Source organism: Corapipo altera, unplaced genomic scaffold (genome assembly GCF_003945725.1).
Source record: "Corapipo altera isolate COAL_440 unplaced genomic scaffold, ASM394572v1 49, whole genome shotgun sequence".
Taxonomy (NCBI): Eukaryota; Metazoa; Chordata; class Aves; order Passeriformes; family Pipridae; genus Corapipo; species Corapipo altera.
The window spans coordinates 9,791,623-9,812,777 of NW_020884879.1; the positions used below are offsets into that span (position 1 = coordinate 9,791,623).

Here is a 21,155-nt window from a genome sequence, read left to right on the forward strand (position 1 = left end):
CCACTTTTTAATACACTTAATCCAGTTATGTGACCTCTTCATTTTAGATGTATAAAGAAATAGCTATATAAGATGTCACAATATTTGAATTCAGGCCTTTTGATTATAACACTCAATATGAATAGCACCAACTTGTGAAAAGAGCTGTAAGAAAAGCTTAAAAATAAATATCCTCAGAACATTTTTTTTCTCCCTGTTTTCCTATCACCTACGCAGGAAAAAAAATGACAGCTTTAGCTTCTGGGTGCAGGGAATCATTCTCAAACCTACTAGAAATTTCTTATAATTATATCTTTTTAAAGAATGTGCACTTTGGTTAAATTGGGCCATTTCTAACTTGGAATAAATTTGATTGAAGAAGCAAAATGTCCTGAAAATATCAGATGTTTCTAGGATGTATACTTAGATATTCATGTATCCTATGAGGTGCTTTAGACTGAAATATGTGTCTCAGACTTAATATGTATTCAGTGCTCTCTGGCTTGTACCATCAATTGTGAAACTGAAAGTGCTTCTTAGTTTCTCCTTGGTTTCATGTCTGTCTAAAGCATCACTCTCCTTCTTTGCACACATGACTCTTCTGGGAAAGCAGTTGTTGTAGAGCCAGCCAGGTTCCAGGTAGGAACAAGTGGTGGAGTAAGGCTGGAAGACTTTCTGCTGCATGTAAATGTCACACAGTCTAGATGTTGTCTGTGTTTTACTACTCCAGTGATGAAGGTTGTGGGAGTTTGGGCTGATAGTGGTAGTCAAAGATAGCTCTACTTGTAAAATGTTAGATTTTAAGGCTGCTCAGTCCTTAAAAAAAAAATCTGTCTTGGTGCTTGTTCAGGAGGTAATATAAGCATTCTTGAATACATTCTTGGTACATATGCATTGCTCATTACCCACATACTGAATGTGACTTTGCATTTTACAGTGGATAGAAATGTTTTCCTCATTAAAAATACTAGAAAGGTGTGTTTTACAAACCTGTGTTGCTGCAAGATAATAGCTTTTTTTCTTAGGCTGAAGAAATGATGCTTGTGGTTGGAAGAAGATGAACATTTAGACCATCTGACTCCTAACTTCTAGTGTCTATCTCTAGAATATATGAGAACCTATTATAGGTGTTTTCTATAGCACCTACCTTTCCCTGCTGACTGCATAAGGATCTTATTCCTAATATAGCCACCAAAGTTAGATTCCTAAATTGACAGCACCAGCTCATTACACAAATGAGCACAAATGAACACACTATACAAATGAAATTTATTATAACTTGAATAAGAACACACAACACCAGAAGAAAAAAAAAACAACCAACCCCCAAAAACCCCTTCTTGTTTTTTCCTGGACTCCTTCTTGTTAAAATGATGCAAATAACAATGAATATTGAGATTGTGACCTGTTTCTGTTTAAGTGTTTTCTTGTTCCTTGTTTCCATGAAAAATTCCGAAGGTAAAATAGGTCATTTAAAAAGTGAACATAGGAGTTTTCCATGGAGTTTCTTTAGTATTAATGCAATCTTGTCTCATCTACATCACTTCCCTATGTATTGTGTTAGAAAAAGGCAAGGAAGCAGAAGCTTCCTATAGGGGTCATAGGTGTCTCTTCTAATGGCTATACTATGACCACAGATGAGAAAATCAGGAATGCTTTCCCTTAAACTCAAAGTTCACTTAGCTGACCTGGATTTATGTGTTATTGTGCAGTAAATGGAAGGTTCTTTGGAGTCTGATACAAAATATGAGGAGGCTTTTATATTTATGTGTTAAAGCTGATATTGAAAGCATTAGTATGTCATCATTTCTGTTTCACATTAACGGATTTTAATTTAAGATTATTGTGATAGTATTATTGTCCGACTAGTGATAAATAGAAATAAAGACAGGGAAGGAAGTAACAAAGAGATATCAGTAAATAGTCTTAGAAAGAAGAACTCAGATTTCCAAAGAGGATGTAAACATGACATTTTTCTAAGAAAGGAATTTTTTACTTTGGGGGAAAGAAACAGTACACAGGAGATCCTGTGCCTCAAATAGCAGCCAGGAGTGCTGATTTTCTGGGAGTGGTATCAGAGCAGAACAAATCTGTATTCTCCATATTGCCATACAGGGAGATATACAGGGGGAATATGTTTGGGTTATATGTGTCACCAGGACTGAAGAAACCTGTACTCCTTGTTTGGTGATACAGTATGGGTTTTGGATAAAATTTGCAATGCTTTCTACTGGGAATTGTTACATAATGCAGGTTTTGGGCAAGAAGAGAATGAGTATTTTCTCCTGCTGACTTTTTGAGTTTTTATGTCTATTTTTATTGAAGTTGTGGAATACACAATCCATTTGCACACGGGAGACTTGAAGAAAGCAGATGCCACTGGTGAGGTTTATCTTTGTATACAAGGAGAAAAAAGTTACTCCGGGAAACGATGGCTTAACTCGAAAAAGAGTCTGATCACTTTGGCAAGAGGGCAGGTAAAACAATGAGGGAAAATGTAACTGAGTCTGTGTCTTTTTGTTAAAACTTATGTATACAGAAAGCCTTTCATGGACAGAGTATCAAAAATACTTAGGTTTTATATTCCATATAGACATAATTTTCTCTTGTAACTTAGAGGTGATTGTTTCTATAGATGACATTGTTTTAAAGCCTCTTCAGTATTGTGCAACAGTAAAACAGTTCAACTGATGAAGTAATAATTGGTTGGACTAAAGGTTCTCTGAGAGTTCTGTTTTAATATTTCAGACTTTTAAGTCCGGGGAGGCATCACTGCTTTGTTAAAACATGCCCAATTGGTAGAACTGATACCATTTCTGTTAGGATATCTTGCATTTGTAATCACTCAATCTAAACTAGTCCATGACTTTTCTTATTAACTGTCCTGAACACTGTCAGTATTTCAAGCAGAATCTTATCATTTCATATTTCCAATTGATCTACCCACTTATTGCTTTCAACATGGTAAACATATTGTTACTTTTTTGAGATTAAAAGGCTTTTCCTAGAAGAGTAATTCCTGTAGTGATTATTGGCATAAGAAAAAAGTAACTAAAATTTCAGATCAGAAGGAGATATCTATTTCATATCAAAAGGACATGTCTAGCTGATACTTTTCAAGACGCTACTGTTTGTTTTGAATTTAAACTTGGAAAATTTTTTTGTTTTAAAGAATTCATAAAATCATTATGAAGTTCGTAGGAATCTTCTTTCAGGGAGGGTAGGAGAGAGTATTTCACTGTTGCCAGCCAATCTAGAGTAGTGTCTTCTCTGGTGCATAAATCTGGAGAAAACTGCTTGCAACGTTTCATTTATTCTTTATACATGCCTCTGTTTATTTTATCTGCTTTTCTTACTATTTTGAAAAATTCTGTAAGATACAGTATTGTTGTATGAAAACAAAACCAAACCTTAGTCATAATACCCTCTGTATTCCTGTATTTCTTTCTCCGTTCTGGAAGAGAATATGCGTACCCAATGTCATGTTCATCAAGAACTGATCAAACTGGTAGCTCAGACTTCACAGGAAAAATCTGAAAATAATGATGACAGAATAGTAGGGTCATTTTGCTTTTAATGTAGGATATTTTATAGATTACTCTTTTTGGTGATATAGATAATAGTCCTATATATAGTATGTCTTAAGGATAGTACCTTAGAGAAATCTGAACAGCAAGACTACTACAATGGATAAAGTATGAGTACAGACTGAAAGAAAGACTGATTCCTGTTTCTTTTAGAAAACTAAACTGTCCTGACCTTTTTAAAAAATTCTGCATTTCTAAGAATGTGTTACATTTTTGCCAAGAATAAAATTTTTAGAGAAAAATATGTGAAAAATAGCTCCTGACTTCTGTGAATATTCAGTTTTGTGGAAGTGCAACTTATCTGCAAATTCACGAAGATTTTTCACAGGTTTTCCAGATTCTGTGTCAGTTTTTGAACGGGCTTGTTCAAGAGGCTAAATCCTTCCTCTGAAACTTTAAAGGGCTTTTCTATATCCTGGGCTATAGCACCTTAGTCTTCTTCTTATAGAAAAGATTTCAAGTAACAACTGTTTGGGTTCATTCTGTCACAGTTTTCTTAACTCCAGTTTTCCCTCAAATGACTAATGCTACATTCTTAGTAATCGCTCTTTTTTCCTGGATGATTCTAGTCATCAATAGGATTCTCACAGGCAGTGTGAATTTTGGGGCCTATACAACTATGAGGACAATACAAGGGGTTTACTGTTTGTTTTCAAACTAGTCCCCATTGTTGTATTCAACTTGCATTTTCAACACAACCTTTCCAAGGCAACTTCTTCTGTCTACAGCAGGATAGCTCATAAAGTCACACAAAATAAAAGTCTTAGCTATGGAGATTTAATTTCACAGCTGGTTTGCCAAAAGAGTAGATGAATCCATTAATGAATAATGTTTCCAAACCTCACTTCTCCAGGCCCAGTTCAAAAGATTCAACAAATAACACTAAGCAATGTGGTGTTCCCAGTCTCAGTGTGCACACTTATGTGAGCTTTCCCATTGATTATGAAGATGACTGCACAAGGAAGTAGATTAACATGTTTATACAAGAAGGTGAATACACTATAAAGATTTACAGTAGGGGAAAAAAGGAAAGTTTCCACAAAGTCTATTTATCATTCAAGCCATTTGTATGCAGAAAATTTGACCTATTATAAAGATGATTTCAATGAGGAACGCTTATCCTAATAGCACAGTCGTTGAAACCTTCACAGATACCATTCACTTAATTCCCATTTATTTGCCTAATTCCTACTAAATTAACTGTGAATTTTAGTGAAAATGAAATTGGGTCAGATTTTCAGAATTATTAGACACTTATTCATCAGTTTTATTGCAAGTTATGTTCTGGATCAAAGTAACTTTCAACAACTTGATCTGATTTGGTTATTTCCATCCATGAAGGTACTAGAAAAAAGTGTTTCCAAAATTGCTTCCTATTAAATACAGCAGCATTCTGAAATGCACAATTCATAGTATTGACTGGATCAGAAAAGATCAGTTATAGCATGTAATATTTAATTATGAACTCAAAGGCAATGAAACAGCATAAACGAGATAAATTTTATTCCGTTGAGATACAAATCAGTGACCAGACACAAGGATAAACTGATAAATATTCAAAAGCAGATACATATTGAGTTTCACTAAAATATAATTTTCATTATTTTCATATTGCAGGTGGGTATTTTCAAAATCAAATCAGTATACCTTGGCAAGTTGAATCAAGTTCTGGTTGGATTTAAAAGTCCAAAAAAAGGTCAGCAATTTTTCCAGTTAATGTAAGGTAATGATAATGTAAATTGTTAGATTTAGGAAATTCTAGAACTTCAGAAATATCTTAAATTTAGTATTAAAAATCAGAAGTTTTTTTTTAAAAAGAAAAGTTCTAGAAAATATGAAATTGCACTCCATTTTCTGCTGTTCATTATTTCTGTGGATTATACATGTCAATTATCCAGATCCAGTTTGGTTTTACTAAAATGTGCAAAGGCATCCTAGGAAATGTTGTGAAAATGCAAAATGGTAAAATTATATGTGAAACTCTTCTCCATAGTTACTATGTTTTAAGAATTACAGTGAACAAAGTGGTTTTATTTTTCAGGAAGCAATATGATTTTGCAGCTTTTGTAATTTTTGTCTTCCTCTCCATTTTTACATTGTGGTCAATTAAAAAAATAATTAAAAAAATAACGTAATTTCAGGTCTAAGTGCTTCTAGATAAAGATAAGAAGATAAAATTGCTTCATTAGATTGGGAAGTGGAAGAGGGAAGAAAGGCTTTTCTGGTCTCATAGCTATTTTTTGTCTAATCCATGAAAAAAATATATTTTTTTTAAGGGATACTGCGTATGTGAGGTTGAGTGGCAGATAAAAAGACTGCATTCTTGCAGCATTTTTTCTCATTCTCCTTCCAACTCCACAGCAGCTGTTGGAGATAAAGAAAATAACTTATTTCTTAAAAATGAATAGCAACAGCAAGGAGTATCATGAATTGGTATTTTATTCAATCCTTTGGCTACAATTTCTGCCTATTGTTTTTAAAGGTAACAGAACAGAGATTCTACAGATATTCTATTTCTGTAGATAATGTTGATAATGGAGATAAGATTCCTCTAGAGTATGACAAGATGAGTCTCTAGTTCTTTCATATTTTTAAAAAAAACCAAGATTACAAGCTGACTCTGCATGTTAGACAAACTGATTGGGAGACTATTCCCGTATATTTCCTAGATGGTAACATTAAAACTTTCATTCACTTCACCAAGACTTGGAGTGTAACCTAATTTACTCAGATATGACTCTTCAAATGCTTCGATTCCAACAAATCAACACAATGGTCTCAATCAAGATAAAACTTTAAGCCAAAGTTTGTGCCCTATTAATGCCTCACCAGAAAGAAAGTTGTGTGTTGAGTGAATTTTTTTATGTCTAATGTCATAGAAATCCTGATCCTTTTTCCTTTAGGATATTGATAATATAATTTCCTGTGGGGGACTTCTTGTATCTAAAAATCTCAGACAGAAGCCTTTCTATACTTTGAGATGGTAATAGATCATTACAACAAATCTATCCCTACCTTTAATTTCACAAGATCTGTAAAAATGTAAAGACTTCTTCACTTTGTTGAATATTTTGGAGCATAGTGGAACAGTCATTGCCAACATACACATTGCCAACATACATTTTCATAAGTCTTATTTCCTTAAGAAGTTCATCAAAAAACCACACTTTACTGATTTGCCAAAGATAGAAACTTATGACTCTGTACACAGAGTATTTTGTGCTTAAAAGGTATAAATGAATAATGTCCCATTTATTTTCCATCAGATGAGTGGTTCTTGGAAAAAATTGTTATAAAAGAAGATTTCTACCCTTTTTCTGTGCATGTTTTTGTTCACAACGGCTGGATAAATAAACGCTCCAAGAAAGATTTTGTAGAAGTGGCAATTCCACTCAAAGGTAATGCTAACAGAAGTGCCCTTTATTTGCGTGAATCACTCCTGTGTGGCAGAGCAGAACACAACGGGTACAAGGCTACTTCACAATATAGGCAGAACTGAACATAGGAACCCCAGTGGTGAGGGACATGGGCCTAGACCAAGGTGAATCGTGCCTTCTGTAAACAAGAAGGAAGAAATTATGCCTGGGATGGAGAATACGGAAATGGCTGTGTTGAAAGAATCTCCTCTGGCAGTACATTTCCTGTCCTTGGAATGATACAAAGAAAATAGGCATGGCTCCTATGTGTGTGTGACATGGACTTATGCAGCAGCTGGCCCGGTTTTCTACCACTCCACATGAATAATGAGGGGGTTACGTGATTGCTGCCTGACTTGCCTGTGCTAAATCCAGCACTATTAGGCAATATAATCTTGCATCTTTTGGTTCATGCTGCCTTATAACTTAGACACAGGTTCTAAACATACTTTTTTTTTCATTGCAGAAACATCTGTGACATCTCTTCTTGTGAAAAATTTTGATATGAAAAGCAGAGGACGATGGCAAACATGGGTGCACTGTACACAAGTACCAGAAGATTTTCCTGACATTCAAATTGTTGCATTTGGTAGAAAAGGGAAATCCCCTGCACAGAAAGTTCAAAATCTGAGTGATAATCCTTTTTTGGTTGGTTTCTTTTTTATTTCACAAAAGTCTTACCAAACAGTTCCAGTAAAATAAGAGTTGTAGCCAATATGTGTGAAGTTGTGTGGAATGATTTTTTTTGGTCAGTGTTAATGTTTATACCTCCATGTCTTATATAAACAGTGCTGGAGAACTGATCACTTGTGGGCTAATACATATTTCTTATTAAATCTCTCTTTAGCAAACACCAAATTTGATGTGAGAAACCTCTAACTTTGAATTAAGACTAGTAGGCCTTAAAAGTAAGGTAATGAATGATGAAGCTGTTCCACACTTCCTTTACATTCTGCTTCTCAAACCTCAATTAATCTGTTTTCACTACTTAGAAGCTGTGTCTTTTTAAAATGAGCTTGTGCCTGGGCAAATGTCAAATCTGTAGTTTGCATACGAAGTTAATGGCAGCTTCTGCACTCCCACACACCTGGGTCACCCCTTTCAAAAGGTTTTTATTCTTAAACATGAGGAAATAAACCTCATTACCCATGTTTTGCGGAATATAAACATCACTTGCTTAACTGATGCAAAAGGAAAAGATACAAGCAGCAGCATATGATAGGATTTACGGGTATCAGCCATCCTTTCTTTTGAGCACTAGAATAGCTGAGAACAGAACCAATACCCAAGGATAAGAATCATCATGAGTTCAAAATTTCATTTCAAATTTGAGAATAAAGATCTGATGGAGAGGTTGTAAATAAGAAAACCAGGAGAAAAGGGTAGTAATATGAATTTGGTTTGAAAATACAGAATCGGTCATGCATTTTCTTGCTTTTGATGTGTTGGCCTAGGCTCTGCAGCCAATTCTCTCAGTTAAAAATAAACATTAATTATGATACAAATATAAGTCCAAATTAACTTGCTATCTTAATAGGACTTCCTCACTCCAATATTAATATAATTGACTAGTGTTTTTACCTATTGTATTTATCTTTTTACCTGAGTTTAAAGAGTAATGCAAACTATTACATACAATGTTTAGTTTATTTTTTTCCTGACAGTTGACTGTTGGTGATATTGGAGATATAACAAAACTTTCCTTTATATTGTCCGGTCCATCCCTGAGAAGAGGAATTAAACTTCACAAGGTATTCCAAATACATCACATATACACTTGCAATATTCTTCAACATACCAACATATAACTTTTGTTGAAAGACAGATGGTCTTTCATGTGATGCTTTGCATTACACTAGCAAAACCAGCCATTTTTTGTCTCTATTACCTGGTATCAACAGATGACTGCCTACAACTTCCAGATCTCTTTGTGGGCAGATCTACCTTGTTTGCATCTGCTGAAGTGCACATAGCTACAGCGGTCCACTGATGTGCAGACCTATCCTTGATTTCTTCTTAAGTGAAAAAAGTAATATCCAAAGTTTCAGAAATTTCTCAGAAACATGGATTACAGATGAAACTGCAGAGGCTGAAAAGGAGACAAACCCCCTGTGTTCCTTTTGCCAGTCTCTGTTTTCCCTATTTTGGTTTTCACAGAGGTACTGTAAAAACTAAGAGTTTTTCCTGTTATCTCCTAGAGTCTTCTGAACACTTCTGTAGAAAATTATATAACCTTAGCTAAAATGTATGTATTTTCTGTAAATTTTGAAGATTTATGTACTATAGAATGAGTAGCTTTTTCTTGCGCAAAAATATTTTCTGGCCCTTTCCAAAATGAAATATAAAACTATTTTTCACTTTTGTATAGAATATAGAAACACTGTATGATTTGGTGATAAAGTTCACACTTAAATGTAATATTACAACTAACAAGAATTTGTCAGGTACCTTTCATTTTAAGGTCAAAGTCTGCATAAATTTACACACCTCATTTTTATGAGTCTAGTTTCAGCAGATTGTCTGCCTGCATATGCAGGTAACCCTTAGTGCAATTTTAATGCACATAGGAGTTTGTGATATGTAATTGATATTTAATTAGGGTTGTATATATTGATAGAAATTAGGGAGAATATTTTTGTATAAGAAGAATTTATACATTTAGTGTAAGAAAATTCAGGTTTTGCAAGTACAAAATATGAGTAAACAATGGGCTGCATTTTTAGTGGAATTTGATGCTATCTAAGTAAAAACATCTCTTATTTGATTAATTAATGGTTTAATTCTGGAAATGGTCATTGGAAATTGTTTATTTTCATCTTGAAGCCCTGTGAATGATCTTGTGAAGCACTGGACACAATGCATAAGCAATAATGAAAATGATCAATCATTACATTTCTAGGAACTCAAGGGCAAGACAGTCTGACAAAATTTTTGAGTGGACCTGTCAGATTCCCAATAATTTAAATTATATCATTCTATTATATAAATATTTATACATTTCAAAACTTGCAATTGAAATCCATGTGAGGAAATCTGTACTCAGGATTTCCAAACTCTGATATGTGTATTCTGTACAATGAGCTCAAAGTTTTGCTTTTGTCACTGGTGTCAGTACTGGCAAGAAGTCACCTCACTAATTTTGGGAATCCTTGCCTAAGTATTTCAATTACTGTCAATTACTTACTGTCTTGATGAAATTAAGTTTTTGTTTCATTTTGTTTTGTTTTAAATGCCTTGGATTTCTATTTCTATACAAAGAGATTTTAAAGGCTGAAGAAACCATTCCTGCAAACTTGCAGTCATTAGCTATGTATTTAAGTTCAATACTGCGTGTAATAATTACCAGAAATGTTTCTTCATATACTTGATAGATTTTCATTCTGTATTTTATAACCCAATGTAGGATAGAGTTTATGATCTGAGTTGTCCTCCTGTTAATCTAATTTCCACATTGACCATCTTAGTAGCTAGGATATGGAGGCTCCTAAGACTATGCATCCTCAGTTGGTTTGGAGGTTCCAAGTTCACAAAATTGGTGCCTAATTTGTTCAGTCTCCAATGAATATTTAAAGCCAAGTGGAATGAAGCTGGACCTAAGGCTTGCACTTTCAGCTGAAATTCATTCTTCAAATAACACATTTCCATAGGGAGCCCTGAAGGCCACTGGACACCTAATTTCTGCCAACTTTGAAAATCCTGAGATGTAGCAAGTCACATTTAAATAAATAAAAAGTAGCAAAGCAAATGTTTTTGCAAAATGAGTATATGCTATTAAGATTGATGTAACTGTATTCATTCATTTGACATTCTAAATTGCAAACACATACAGGTCAATTTAATCTGTATCCTTCATTCGTTCTCTACAAATGGGTCCTATGCTCGTGTCAATATGCAATGAAGAATACACCTATAAACATCAGGCTGCAGAATTAGTGGCTTGCAGCAGCTGCTGTAACTCTTATACAAAATCCAGTAGCTTTTATGAAACGTGCAGGAGTTAGAAATAGGAAGAAATGTAAGTTTCTATTGGGATAGTAATAAAAAAATAGACGGAAAATAAAAATAAAAAAAAAGATAGAAATAAAAAATTCAGATAAATTAATTTCTTACTCTGATTCTGTCTGCAGCTTCAGCTAAAAGACCTGGATACTAAACAAGAGTTGGGCTTCCATACTGAAGCCCCATATCTGTTTGGAGAAGATGGATCTGAGACTGTGACAGAGCTAGCAGCAGTCAGGCCAGACAAGCCACCACTCAGGGGTATGCTGCTTAAATAAAAAGTAAATACATGAGTAAATGCATGCACATACACAAAATTGTAAACTACCTAATGGGATGAACACAATGGACACATTGCAAAGCATTTTATATACGTTAAAAAAAAAATCAAAATAATTTTTGAAGATTCATTCAATAAGTCTGCATAAACCATGTGGGGGTCTATATATGCATGTAGTTAAAGCACTTTTTTGTTTTAAAACAACTGACATATTGTTTTCACTAGACTAAGTACCAATTCAAAAGTCTGAAAAATGTACAAAGCTGAATTAGTATATTTCTGTTGCAATTTTGAGAAAATGACTGATTTAAGCTTGGTGAGGGACCGAATCACAGATTAAAAAAAGGTAGATGCCAAGTCATAATAGCACGAATCACAAAGAGAAAATACAATCTTTTTTGAGGTTTTCTTCAAGGCCCGTTCCTGCCCTAGAAGCCCTGTTTCATTTCATCATTGTGTTTAAAATATGATAACATGTTCCTTTGTTCTGATTACATTTTATAAAATATTTAGAAAAGAGTTCTCATTTATTATACTCTATGAACAGAAGACTTGGTTAAAATATTTAAAACTTTTTGCATCTAATATCTAACCGAAGGCTAGACTGCAAATGGAAATATGTCTAAAGAGTCTGTTATAACATATAATTCTTCATAGAACCCATAAAAAGTCCTCTGTCATGCTGCCTCAAGGAATATGTACTGTATAACTCATCAGCCAAAAGTCATGGCAAGCTATCCTTTGTGGAGAAGAATAATAATAACAGTGCATATTTGTATAAATAGCTGAGCCATTTCTCCTGGACATATTAAACTGATATTGGCCATAATTCTCAGAATGTGAGATCAAAACATAATTCAACTGATCTAGAACAGAAAGTGGACTTCATCTTTTATGTCTGTGTTTTTTTCTTGGTAAAATGTTAAAGTTGATAAATCCTAACTCAATTTAATACCTTGAATTCCCACAAGAACTCTAGGTTTTTTACAATGCCTGATAGAATCAGTGTGATTCTTTCAGGTGATTTCAGTGACCACTGCATAAGTGTCCAGAATTAGGACATCTTCTTCTGTCATGCAAGCATGGATTGCTGCATTGATTCATAAAGGACATTTCATCTTTGATGCTGTGCTGTGTGCTGTGAGGTAGCTAGCAATCCATATGAAATTCAGAAAATTGATGTCAATTCCTTGGTCTTGAAATTGATCTTGTGCCTAAAATAAATTGGTTTATAATGTTTGATAATTATGTTGCTAATAGTCTGATTTGGTAATGTCTTTTATCACCGATTTTTCATGGCAGAAGTCCTTTACTCGATCAGTGTTCATACGGGAACATTGCCTGCATCAGAGACTGATGCAAATGTATTTATTACAGTATTTGGAGAGCAGGGAGACTCCTGTAAAAGGCGACTAAGGCACTCGAATTTTGAGAGAGGACAGGTTAGTACTAAGTTATTTTCCTTACATGTTTTTTATGTTATTTTTTTCCAATACCATATTTCTTTTTAATTATGAAATACAAGTATTGATGTTACACTCTGGTAACCTGTTGAAAGAATGTGTTGCTTACTAAGTAACCTGAATTGGCATTACAGTTTAAGAATTGTTTAATTACCAAGAAATTTAAAATCCAAAAACTATCAGTAACAGTTCTTAGAATCTGGAACTGAATCCAATGATATATAAAATTCTGTGGCTTAATTTTCAGCTCTTTGTGAAGATGATATAGAAATATCAGGGCTATTTCCTGTGACTGCTCCTTTAAAATGCAATTTTTTTTCAAAATATCTGTTCAGACAGAGTTGAAAGAAAGATTTTAAATATGTTAGCTACTGTATGTTAATTAATCCATTTACATATAGAATTGCAAACAGATAAAGATGCTTTTAAACATACTGTGTCTTGTCAAGATATATCCTAGGAGAGATTTTCTGGTCAACCTTTGCTAATTACCATAGTAATTATTACATCTATACAACATGTTCACACATACCCTGAACTCAGATCAGGTATGACTAGATAGGATTTCAAGAGACCTTTCAAATGATCAATTTATCCTGTACAACAAAGCAGGATCCTCTATATTTCATACCACTTCATATGCTCTCTCATGGCTGAGAGGCCATAACTTTCCTAGGCGACATGTTCCACTGCTTTCCCAGCTTTGCCCTTAACAATTCTTCCTTCACTTCCTTTATAATGTCAAAATATATTATTGAGCTTAGAAACTTAGAAACCAGACATGTCATCATTGTGTTCCAGAGTAGCTGATATTTTTTTCTCTTTGCTTCTCTCCTTCTTTTATAGACCTCCCTCTTCTGCTCAACTGTCTTGTTGCTTCATTGTGCCTTGTGTAAAAGTATGTTTCTTTAATCATCCTACTTAGACATTCCTACATGTTTTTTCTGACTCCAATAATACATTTGCAATCTCCTTAAAAGTTTGCCATCACCTTCTCTGCTTCTCCTTTTTTTCTTTGTCTAATTTGTATTAGCTTAGCTCTAGGTACCATCTTCAGACATTTGTTCTAAGTGGACTCTGTGATATAATGTATAAAGCACACCTAGGCAGAACACCTATATTCATTTCTAAGCTCAGTCACTGGTTTACCTGGTGATCTGAATGTATGATTTTACTTTCCTTGTATCCCTTATTTCTCACTGTAAAATGAAGATCATCAATAGTTTAGGCAAGAATGAAAAGAGGGAAACGTATATATTTCAAGGAAGTTTAATTCCACTTTCATTTACTACTGAGGAAATTAAATATATCTTTTAAAAATAAGTTTAATCTTTGTTCATAGCAATAACCTACTGCTAGATTCATAGCAGTATTTAATGTCCTGGTGTCTAGTGAAATTACTCTGCATTGGGAGATATTTAATAATTTGCTCATGGTCTTCCCCCCCAAAATATTTAGGTATGTTTTTCTTTTCCTTTTCTTATAGTCTCTTGAAACCTTTTTTTTTTTTCTAAAGATGTTATTTTTGCAGAATCCTGCTCTTCTAGTCCAAAAAAAAATAGGAAAAGGTTTGTGGTATTGATTTTTTGGATTATATAATTAAAAACATAGGTTAATCCTTGGCATTTTTGAGGGCAAATGTTTAGAGGCAATTAGAAGAGTTAATAAAAGACATAAAGACACATAGCTGGTGACATAATCTAGAAAAGAGGTCTAAAATGAAATAATTTACACGGCACTTTCAAGGTGGTTGTTAATACAGAGTCAGTGGCACAACTGTTTGTGTTAAAGAAATCAGAGCCACTGCATTGAGTTGAGCAGCAGAGTGCTGTATCTTCCCAAACAGATCCTTTGTTTTAGGGGAGCAGTTTTTGTGCTATAGACAATGAAAGTGTTCTTCAGCTTAGGTATTTTGTGTATTCGTGCTCTTCATTGTGCGATAGGTTCTTGGGAAAGAGTTGAGCAGTGAGATGGCAAAATGTTCTGATGATACTAAGCTAATAAATATGAAAGTTGGTGGCAGAGATTGAAGAAGAACCTCATGCAGAGTGAATGAGTAATAAAATGGCATATTAAATCATTGCAACTAAATGAAAAGCAGTGGCCGTGAGGGGAAAACCCCTTAAATTTGCATGCAAAATGATGGGCTGTGAAATAGGAAAATAACTTTAGCATTAGGATAGCTTTGTGACTATGTCAACTCAGTGCCCAGTAGAAGCAAAACAAAAGGAAAACAGAACAGATAAAATTTTTAGAAATTATTACAAAAAGGAAAAACCCAACCACTTCAAGGCAGAAAAGACAGTCATGCCTCCAGATGCATAATAGATGCTGTGTTTTGTTCTGATTCACTTGTCTTAAAAAGTGCAAGAAGAATGTCAAGTGATATGAAATATCTTCCATACAAGGAACAATGAAGCAAACAAGTACTGTTTGGCTTGGAAAAGAGCTGGTGAGAGGAAGGGTGAGGGGGATAAGAAATATAAAATGGCATAGAGAAAATGAGCATTTCTATCTTCTCATGAAATACCAGGGCTCAAGAACATGCAATGACACTTGTAGGTGGCAGATTCAAAACAAAAGGAGGTGGTTTTTTACACAGTGTGTAATTAATACATTTTACTTTCTGGCACAAGATGTTGCAGATGATAAAATGCATATTGGTGCAAAAAGCCATTGCACATTGTCATGGAAGACAACTTTCCACCGAGGGCTGCTAAGTGCAAAGACGCTATCTCTGGCTCAGGCAATCTCTGAATCACAAATTGAAAAAGCCTGAGAGACTTTATATTCAAGAAGCATCTCTATATATTTGCCCTGTTTTTCAACTCTTCCCAAGAAATCTGTTAGTGGTAGCTGTTGGCAACACTGTATTGGATTAGATGGATCTGCAATCTAAAATACTACTACTGGTCTTACATTCTTTATACATAGAAGTACATCAATAAAAAAGTTGGAATGAGGTTTTAGTGAGAGTATCTAAGAATAGAAGGTGAAAGGAAGGAATGTAAAGGGCAAGCTGTCTTGAAAGACAAGATTACGTCAGCAGTATGCCTGGAAAATATGGAATGGACAGGCAAAGAAAACGCAGTTAAGGAAACTTGAGACATCAAAAAAAAAGGATCTGTCTTGACTGATAAAGGACAGGAATATAAGGAAAAGCTAAGAGGACAGAAAATTGAACCAAAGTGTAAGAAAAAAGTGTGAAGTGGGTTTGCAAAACAGTTTAAATGAAATAATTTTGACTTTCATTAATTATACTTCCAGTAATGCGTTCAATGTAATGTCTTTATACTGAAGGGAAAAAAGAAATGCAATGACATCAACCAAAAGCACATTCTTGCTAATACTGAGGGAGTAGGCAATTTAATGTATTATTATGAGAATTCATTGATAACAATGGGCAATTATGACCACTGTTGTCTAATGAATGTTAATTATTATCACAAAGAATGAAACTAATGATAGGTCCCTTTCTCAGATAGAGTTAGCTGTGAAGGAACATGAATATTAGCAATACAGGCTATTTCCTCTAAGTCAAGGGTCATGTAGACTGACAAGAAAATTATATTTGGCTTGGAACTACAAAGAATAAAATTAAAAAGCAATGAGTGCACCCAAAAAGTTGTTTGCAAGATGTTCCTCACAGATAGATCTTATTTTGGTCTACATATACATTACATGCAGGAGTACAACTTGCCATGGTAACTGTTTGAGGAGATTGTAGATTTAACAAGGTAAGAATGCTGGAAGTCCTAAGGCTGTGATAGGAATAATAACTCTGATGTTTTCTTTTTCTGATCACATTGTAGAGAATAGTCTGACACAGACAGTAGAATGGACCAGATGACATAATTCTTTCTAAAAATCATCTCTTCCTTTGTTGCTTTCTGGTCCTCATGCTTTTTCCTGCCTGGTGGCAAACTGGTTGGCAACAAATAAAAATTATAGCGTCTGTTTCTACTATCCATCTGGGTTTTTTTAATGTCACCCACACACATGCCCATGTATCTACCCACCCACTCATATTATCTCTCACACAGAACACATTCATTCTCTCACTCACACAATTTATTCATCCCAACATGCACTAGTGCAGTTGCCATTTAGCTTTTGTTTACTGGTAGCCGCAGCAATATTTAAACAGATGTCTATTTACATCTGAAGAGCACATCAATTCTTGCCTGTATGCGTGCACAGCCTTAGTTATGGTTTCTACTGTCAGTATCTTCCTTTGTTTGCAGAGTCATCAACAGTGTCAGTATTTCTGTTCAGAGTTGAATAATACGATGCTTCCCATTCGAAAAATAGGATGTCTTAGAATGTAAAATACTTTGAAATATTTAAATATAAAATGCCTTATCTAAACCAAGATTTAATTTACCAGGTCTCTTCTGATACTTGAAGCACTTGCTTTGTTTCAGTTATGAGGAAGTGGTTGAACTTCCATTTTCATGAAATTTCTGTAAGTTTTTTCCACCCAAAAATGTCAGATGCTTTTCCATAATGAAGCCTGGGCTGCAGTGATCATGAAAAATTAAAAATTTACATATTCAAACATCCACATAGTTTCTGAACAAGGTCTCCAAATATGAATGTCAGCCTATAATGTCTTCCCTTACTCTCAGAAAGGAAAAAAAATACCTCAGCATTGAAAGGAATCTGCCTTTTCAAACACAATCTTCTCAAAGATGGAAGATAAAATATATGGTTTAATCAGTTTGCTATTCTTTTTACCTCTACTTTCTCAGGTTTGTATTTCTGAAATGAGAGCAGTAGACCTTGGACAGTTAAGCAAAGTCCTTGTTGAGCACCACAATGTGGGTTATGGAGCTGGATGGTACCTGGACCAAATTGTCATCCATGAATCAGGCAAGGCTGATGACCAATATGTATTTCTTTGCCAACAATGGTTAGACAGTGGAGTTGGTGATGCACAGATGAAACGAACATTGAAACTTCTTGGAAAAGTCTGGAATGGAATGTTGACAGGAAAGATTTATGGTAAGATCCAAAATCCTCAAAACTCCTTTCAGCTTTTGTTTTAATTGTAATTTATAACATATTTTGGTTTTTCTTAAGACTAAAACCAAACTACAGAAACAATATAGTTTGAATGTGAATTGCATCTCTCACACAACTTTTCTCTCTAAACGCTTTCCTGAGCTGGTAAATACAATTACAATATTCAGGGAAGAAAGACTAGAGCAGAAGGGAGATATTAAGTGGTGGAGGCAATGAAGGAACTATGTTTTCAGTTGAAGCTAGAAAAAAAGCTGAAGCAGAAAGAGGTAGGTTGTTCCATATGGCAGTCAATGCAGAGCAGAAGGCTCCTGCAAGTGATGAAATCACAAGAGGAGATACAAAAACGCTTTTAGCAGAATGAGATTTTCCCGTATGTTCTTATATTTGCAGAAAGCATTTGCTTTTATTTGCAGTTTTCTCTTTTACTTATATCAATGGCACAAGTTCTTGCAAAGAGCTAGTTGACCCGAACTCAATATCTTATTCTAATTGTTTGTTTAAAAAACCACAAAAATTCAGAAACAAATTAGATAGTGAAAACATGATAAGTCTTTTACGCTTTGCCAGAGTACTGGATTTCTTAGCACTCTCACATATCTTTTTTGAAGAGGTGTAAAATGTTGGTTTGAGTCCATTTATGAAGTCTGAATCAGAACTGGTAGACCAAGCTATGTAAAGTTTAATCTGAAGGTGTGAATTTGCATTCTGTATCAGCCATTTTTTAAACTGATCTTTATTAATTTCTGTACTCCTGGATATTTCTTTTTATGTTCAGAGAGTTTTATATTACACATAGTTGCAGACAAAATTAGTTCACGTTTAGCCACCTGTAGTCTGTCCACTAGTGAATATCTCATATCAGCTGAGGAAACAAAAAAATAATGTCACTGAGACAATAGAACAAAATACCATGGAAATATAGGCATAGGACGAGCAGTTAGACTAGTGTCAATTATAGAATAAGAAATAGCTGTATTGCACCACTGTAAGTACTCTAGCTCCCTAATAAGCAGATCCCACAGGTGTCCTACATAATCCGCAGAGCAAGGCTGGTGTCTTCTGAGAGTAATTCAGAGCAGAAGCCCAAAGTTGGTCAAAGTCTGTTACATCTTTCTTCACTGATAATGTGAAAAGTGAGAGAAATCTTACATCCTTGTTTATGCATCTTGATTAGTGTCTGAATGTAATTATGTTAAATGTAAACCCATTTTCTTTCCTTGGTTTCCCACATACACATACTCCTCAATAATCTGAGTGCAGACTTGCTAATAATTTCAAGTCTGTGGTTATCAATACTCAGGTCTGTATCTATTGAAAATCATTTCTGATCTGTGTGTATAAAACTCCAGAAATAATATGATAAGTAAGCAGAGAGCCTCTGAGAAATGAAGAAAAAAAAAGGCTGATCAGCAAAGAATGACTTTAGGGGTCAGAAAATTATTAAATTCCAAATTGAGTCAGATTTTATAAAAGAATTTAAAAAAATAATAAAAGTTCTTCAACCATTTACTAATGAAAAGAACCTGGAAAAATGTGCAAATATGCAGGAACAATAGAGTTCACACTGAAGATGATGGAGGTAAAATCTCTAAAGAAATAGAGTACTTTATCTCTCTTTTCCTTAAGGAACTGTAATGTTGGCCAGAGGATCAAAAATATAACTACTAATGGGAATGAGGTTATTGGCAATCACCAAATCTGAAATGCAAAGAGAACTTCCAGTTTCATGTAGTCAAACAGTAACAACCAGAATAGTCGTTAGTCCAGAATAGTAAAGGAATTGGGAAACGAAGTAGCAGGACTAATAGCAAGGATTTAAAACAATTTGATGAAGACAAAAGGTATGACTTGACAATAATAAAGGTAATACCTCCCTCTAAAACATAGAAAGCATAATGTAGGTGAATATAGAATTAGTAATTGTTCACATGAAAAGCTTTATAACACACTTTGAAGAAAAGAATAGTTAAGATAATAGATGCAAATAGGAAATGAGAAAGAATGAACCATGACTTTACTAAAGATAGGATGTAAAACAAGATGATAATCCAGAAATATTGTGCATTAAGACAAATGTAATAATATCTAATCTGTCTAAATTTCAATATTTAATTTTATTTGCTTTATGGAAAATTATTAGGTAATCATAAGAAAGTGAAAAGTAGTAGTAAAGGAAGAATTGTAAAGGCCTGGAGAAGAGACAATGAATATGCTAATGAAATCTCTTTGTGCTACAAAGCTGCTATCAGTACTATCAGGAGATTAAGAGGTTGTGTGACAAACTGAGAACTGGAGGAAAACAATGGTACTGAATTCTGTGGCAAATAGCTTGTATACAATCAGGTGTAAATCCAACTAGATATTTGAGCTCTTAATTCTGATAAACATTCCTGATTTCCATTGTGGTGTGGGGGGGGTTTTTTTCTGTTGTTGGGTTTTTTTTGAATGAGGAAATAAGTAGTACCTTATAGTCTAAAAACTGTATTTGACCTGTGTCATCATGTTTTGTAATGATTTCTGCTACACACGTTCATCAGCAGGAGGACTACAAGAAATATCTGGGCGTATTATACGATCACAGGATAATTTTTGAGGTAGTAATATGATGCAGCAATGGGGTTACTCTCAGCTAGTAATGTATGGAGGCATTATCAGTTCAAATCTAAGTGATTTACTACCTCTACAGAGAAACCGTGATATTTCACCAGGAATGCTATGTGCAATTGTGGTCATCTGTGTCCAGAAGGACTGGTTCAAGCTGGAATAGCTCTAAAGAAGTTATGATAACTGAGAATATGGCAATTCTTTATTGTGAAAGAGTGTTGAAAAAACTTGACAGATTCAGAGTGGCAAATTAAATGCTCAAAATGGACAGAGTTGTGATTTATAAAATTAATGGTGGTTTATACATCAAGGAGGGAGAAGTGTTATTTAAGCTAGCAAAGTTGTCATAAAAATAAATGGGTTTCAGCAGTCTGTTAATGCCATTCTGAGAGAATTAAGAGATTTCTGAGAAAGAAACAAAGAAAAAATAAATTTTTAGCACAGAACTCTTTGTGTTGGGTTGAACCTGGCTGGATGCCAGATGCCTGTCTAGGCCGCTCATCATTCCCTTCCTCAGCTGGACAGGACAGAAAAAATGCAACAAAATACTTGTGGGTTAAGTAAGACAGACTCAGGAATTACTGTCACAGGCCAAACAGACTTGACTTTGGGAAATTAGCTGAATTTATTACCAATCAATTAAGAGTAGGATGAGAACCAAAACCAGATCTAAAAACACCTTACCCCTCTCCTTCCTGGGCTAAACTTCACTCCCAGTTTTCTCCACCTTCTCCTATCCAGCTTTTCAGGGGAACAGGAAATGGGGTTTGCAGTCAGTTCATCACATGTTGTCTCTGTCTCT

At 34.5% G+C, this 21,155-nt stretch overlaps 1 protein-coding gene across 1 annotated transcript in view; it reads left to right on the forward strand.

Moving 5' to 3' along the window:
- Positions 1-21,155, forward strand: part of LOC113945070 (lipoxygenase homology domain-containing protein 1-like) — a 128,592-nt gene that overhangs the window by 88,034 nt on the left and 19,403 nt on the right. The window contains exons 32-39 of the mRNA XM_027638913.1: positions 2,305-2,456; positions 5,184-5,262; positions 6,833-6,964; positions 7,449-7,630; positions 8,647-8,733; positions 11,110-11,242; positions 12,564-12,703; positions 17,476-17,728. Of these exons, the coding sequence (XP_027494714.1) occupies positions 2,305-2,456; positions 5,184-5,262; positions 6,833-6,964; positions 7,449-7,630; positions 8,647-8,733; positions 11,110-11,242; positions 12,564-12,703; positions 17,476-17,728 (1,158 nt within the window). The remainder of the gene's footprint in view (positions 1-2,304; positions 2,457-5,183; positions 5,263-6,832; positions 6,965-7,448; positions 7,631-8,646; positions 8,734-11,109; positions 11,243-12,563; positions 12,704-17,475; positions 17,729-21,155) is intronic.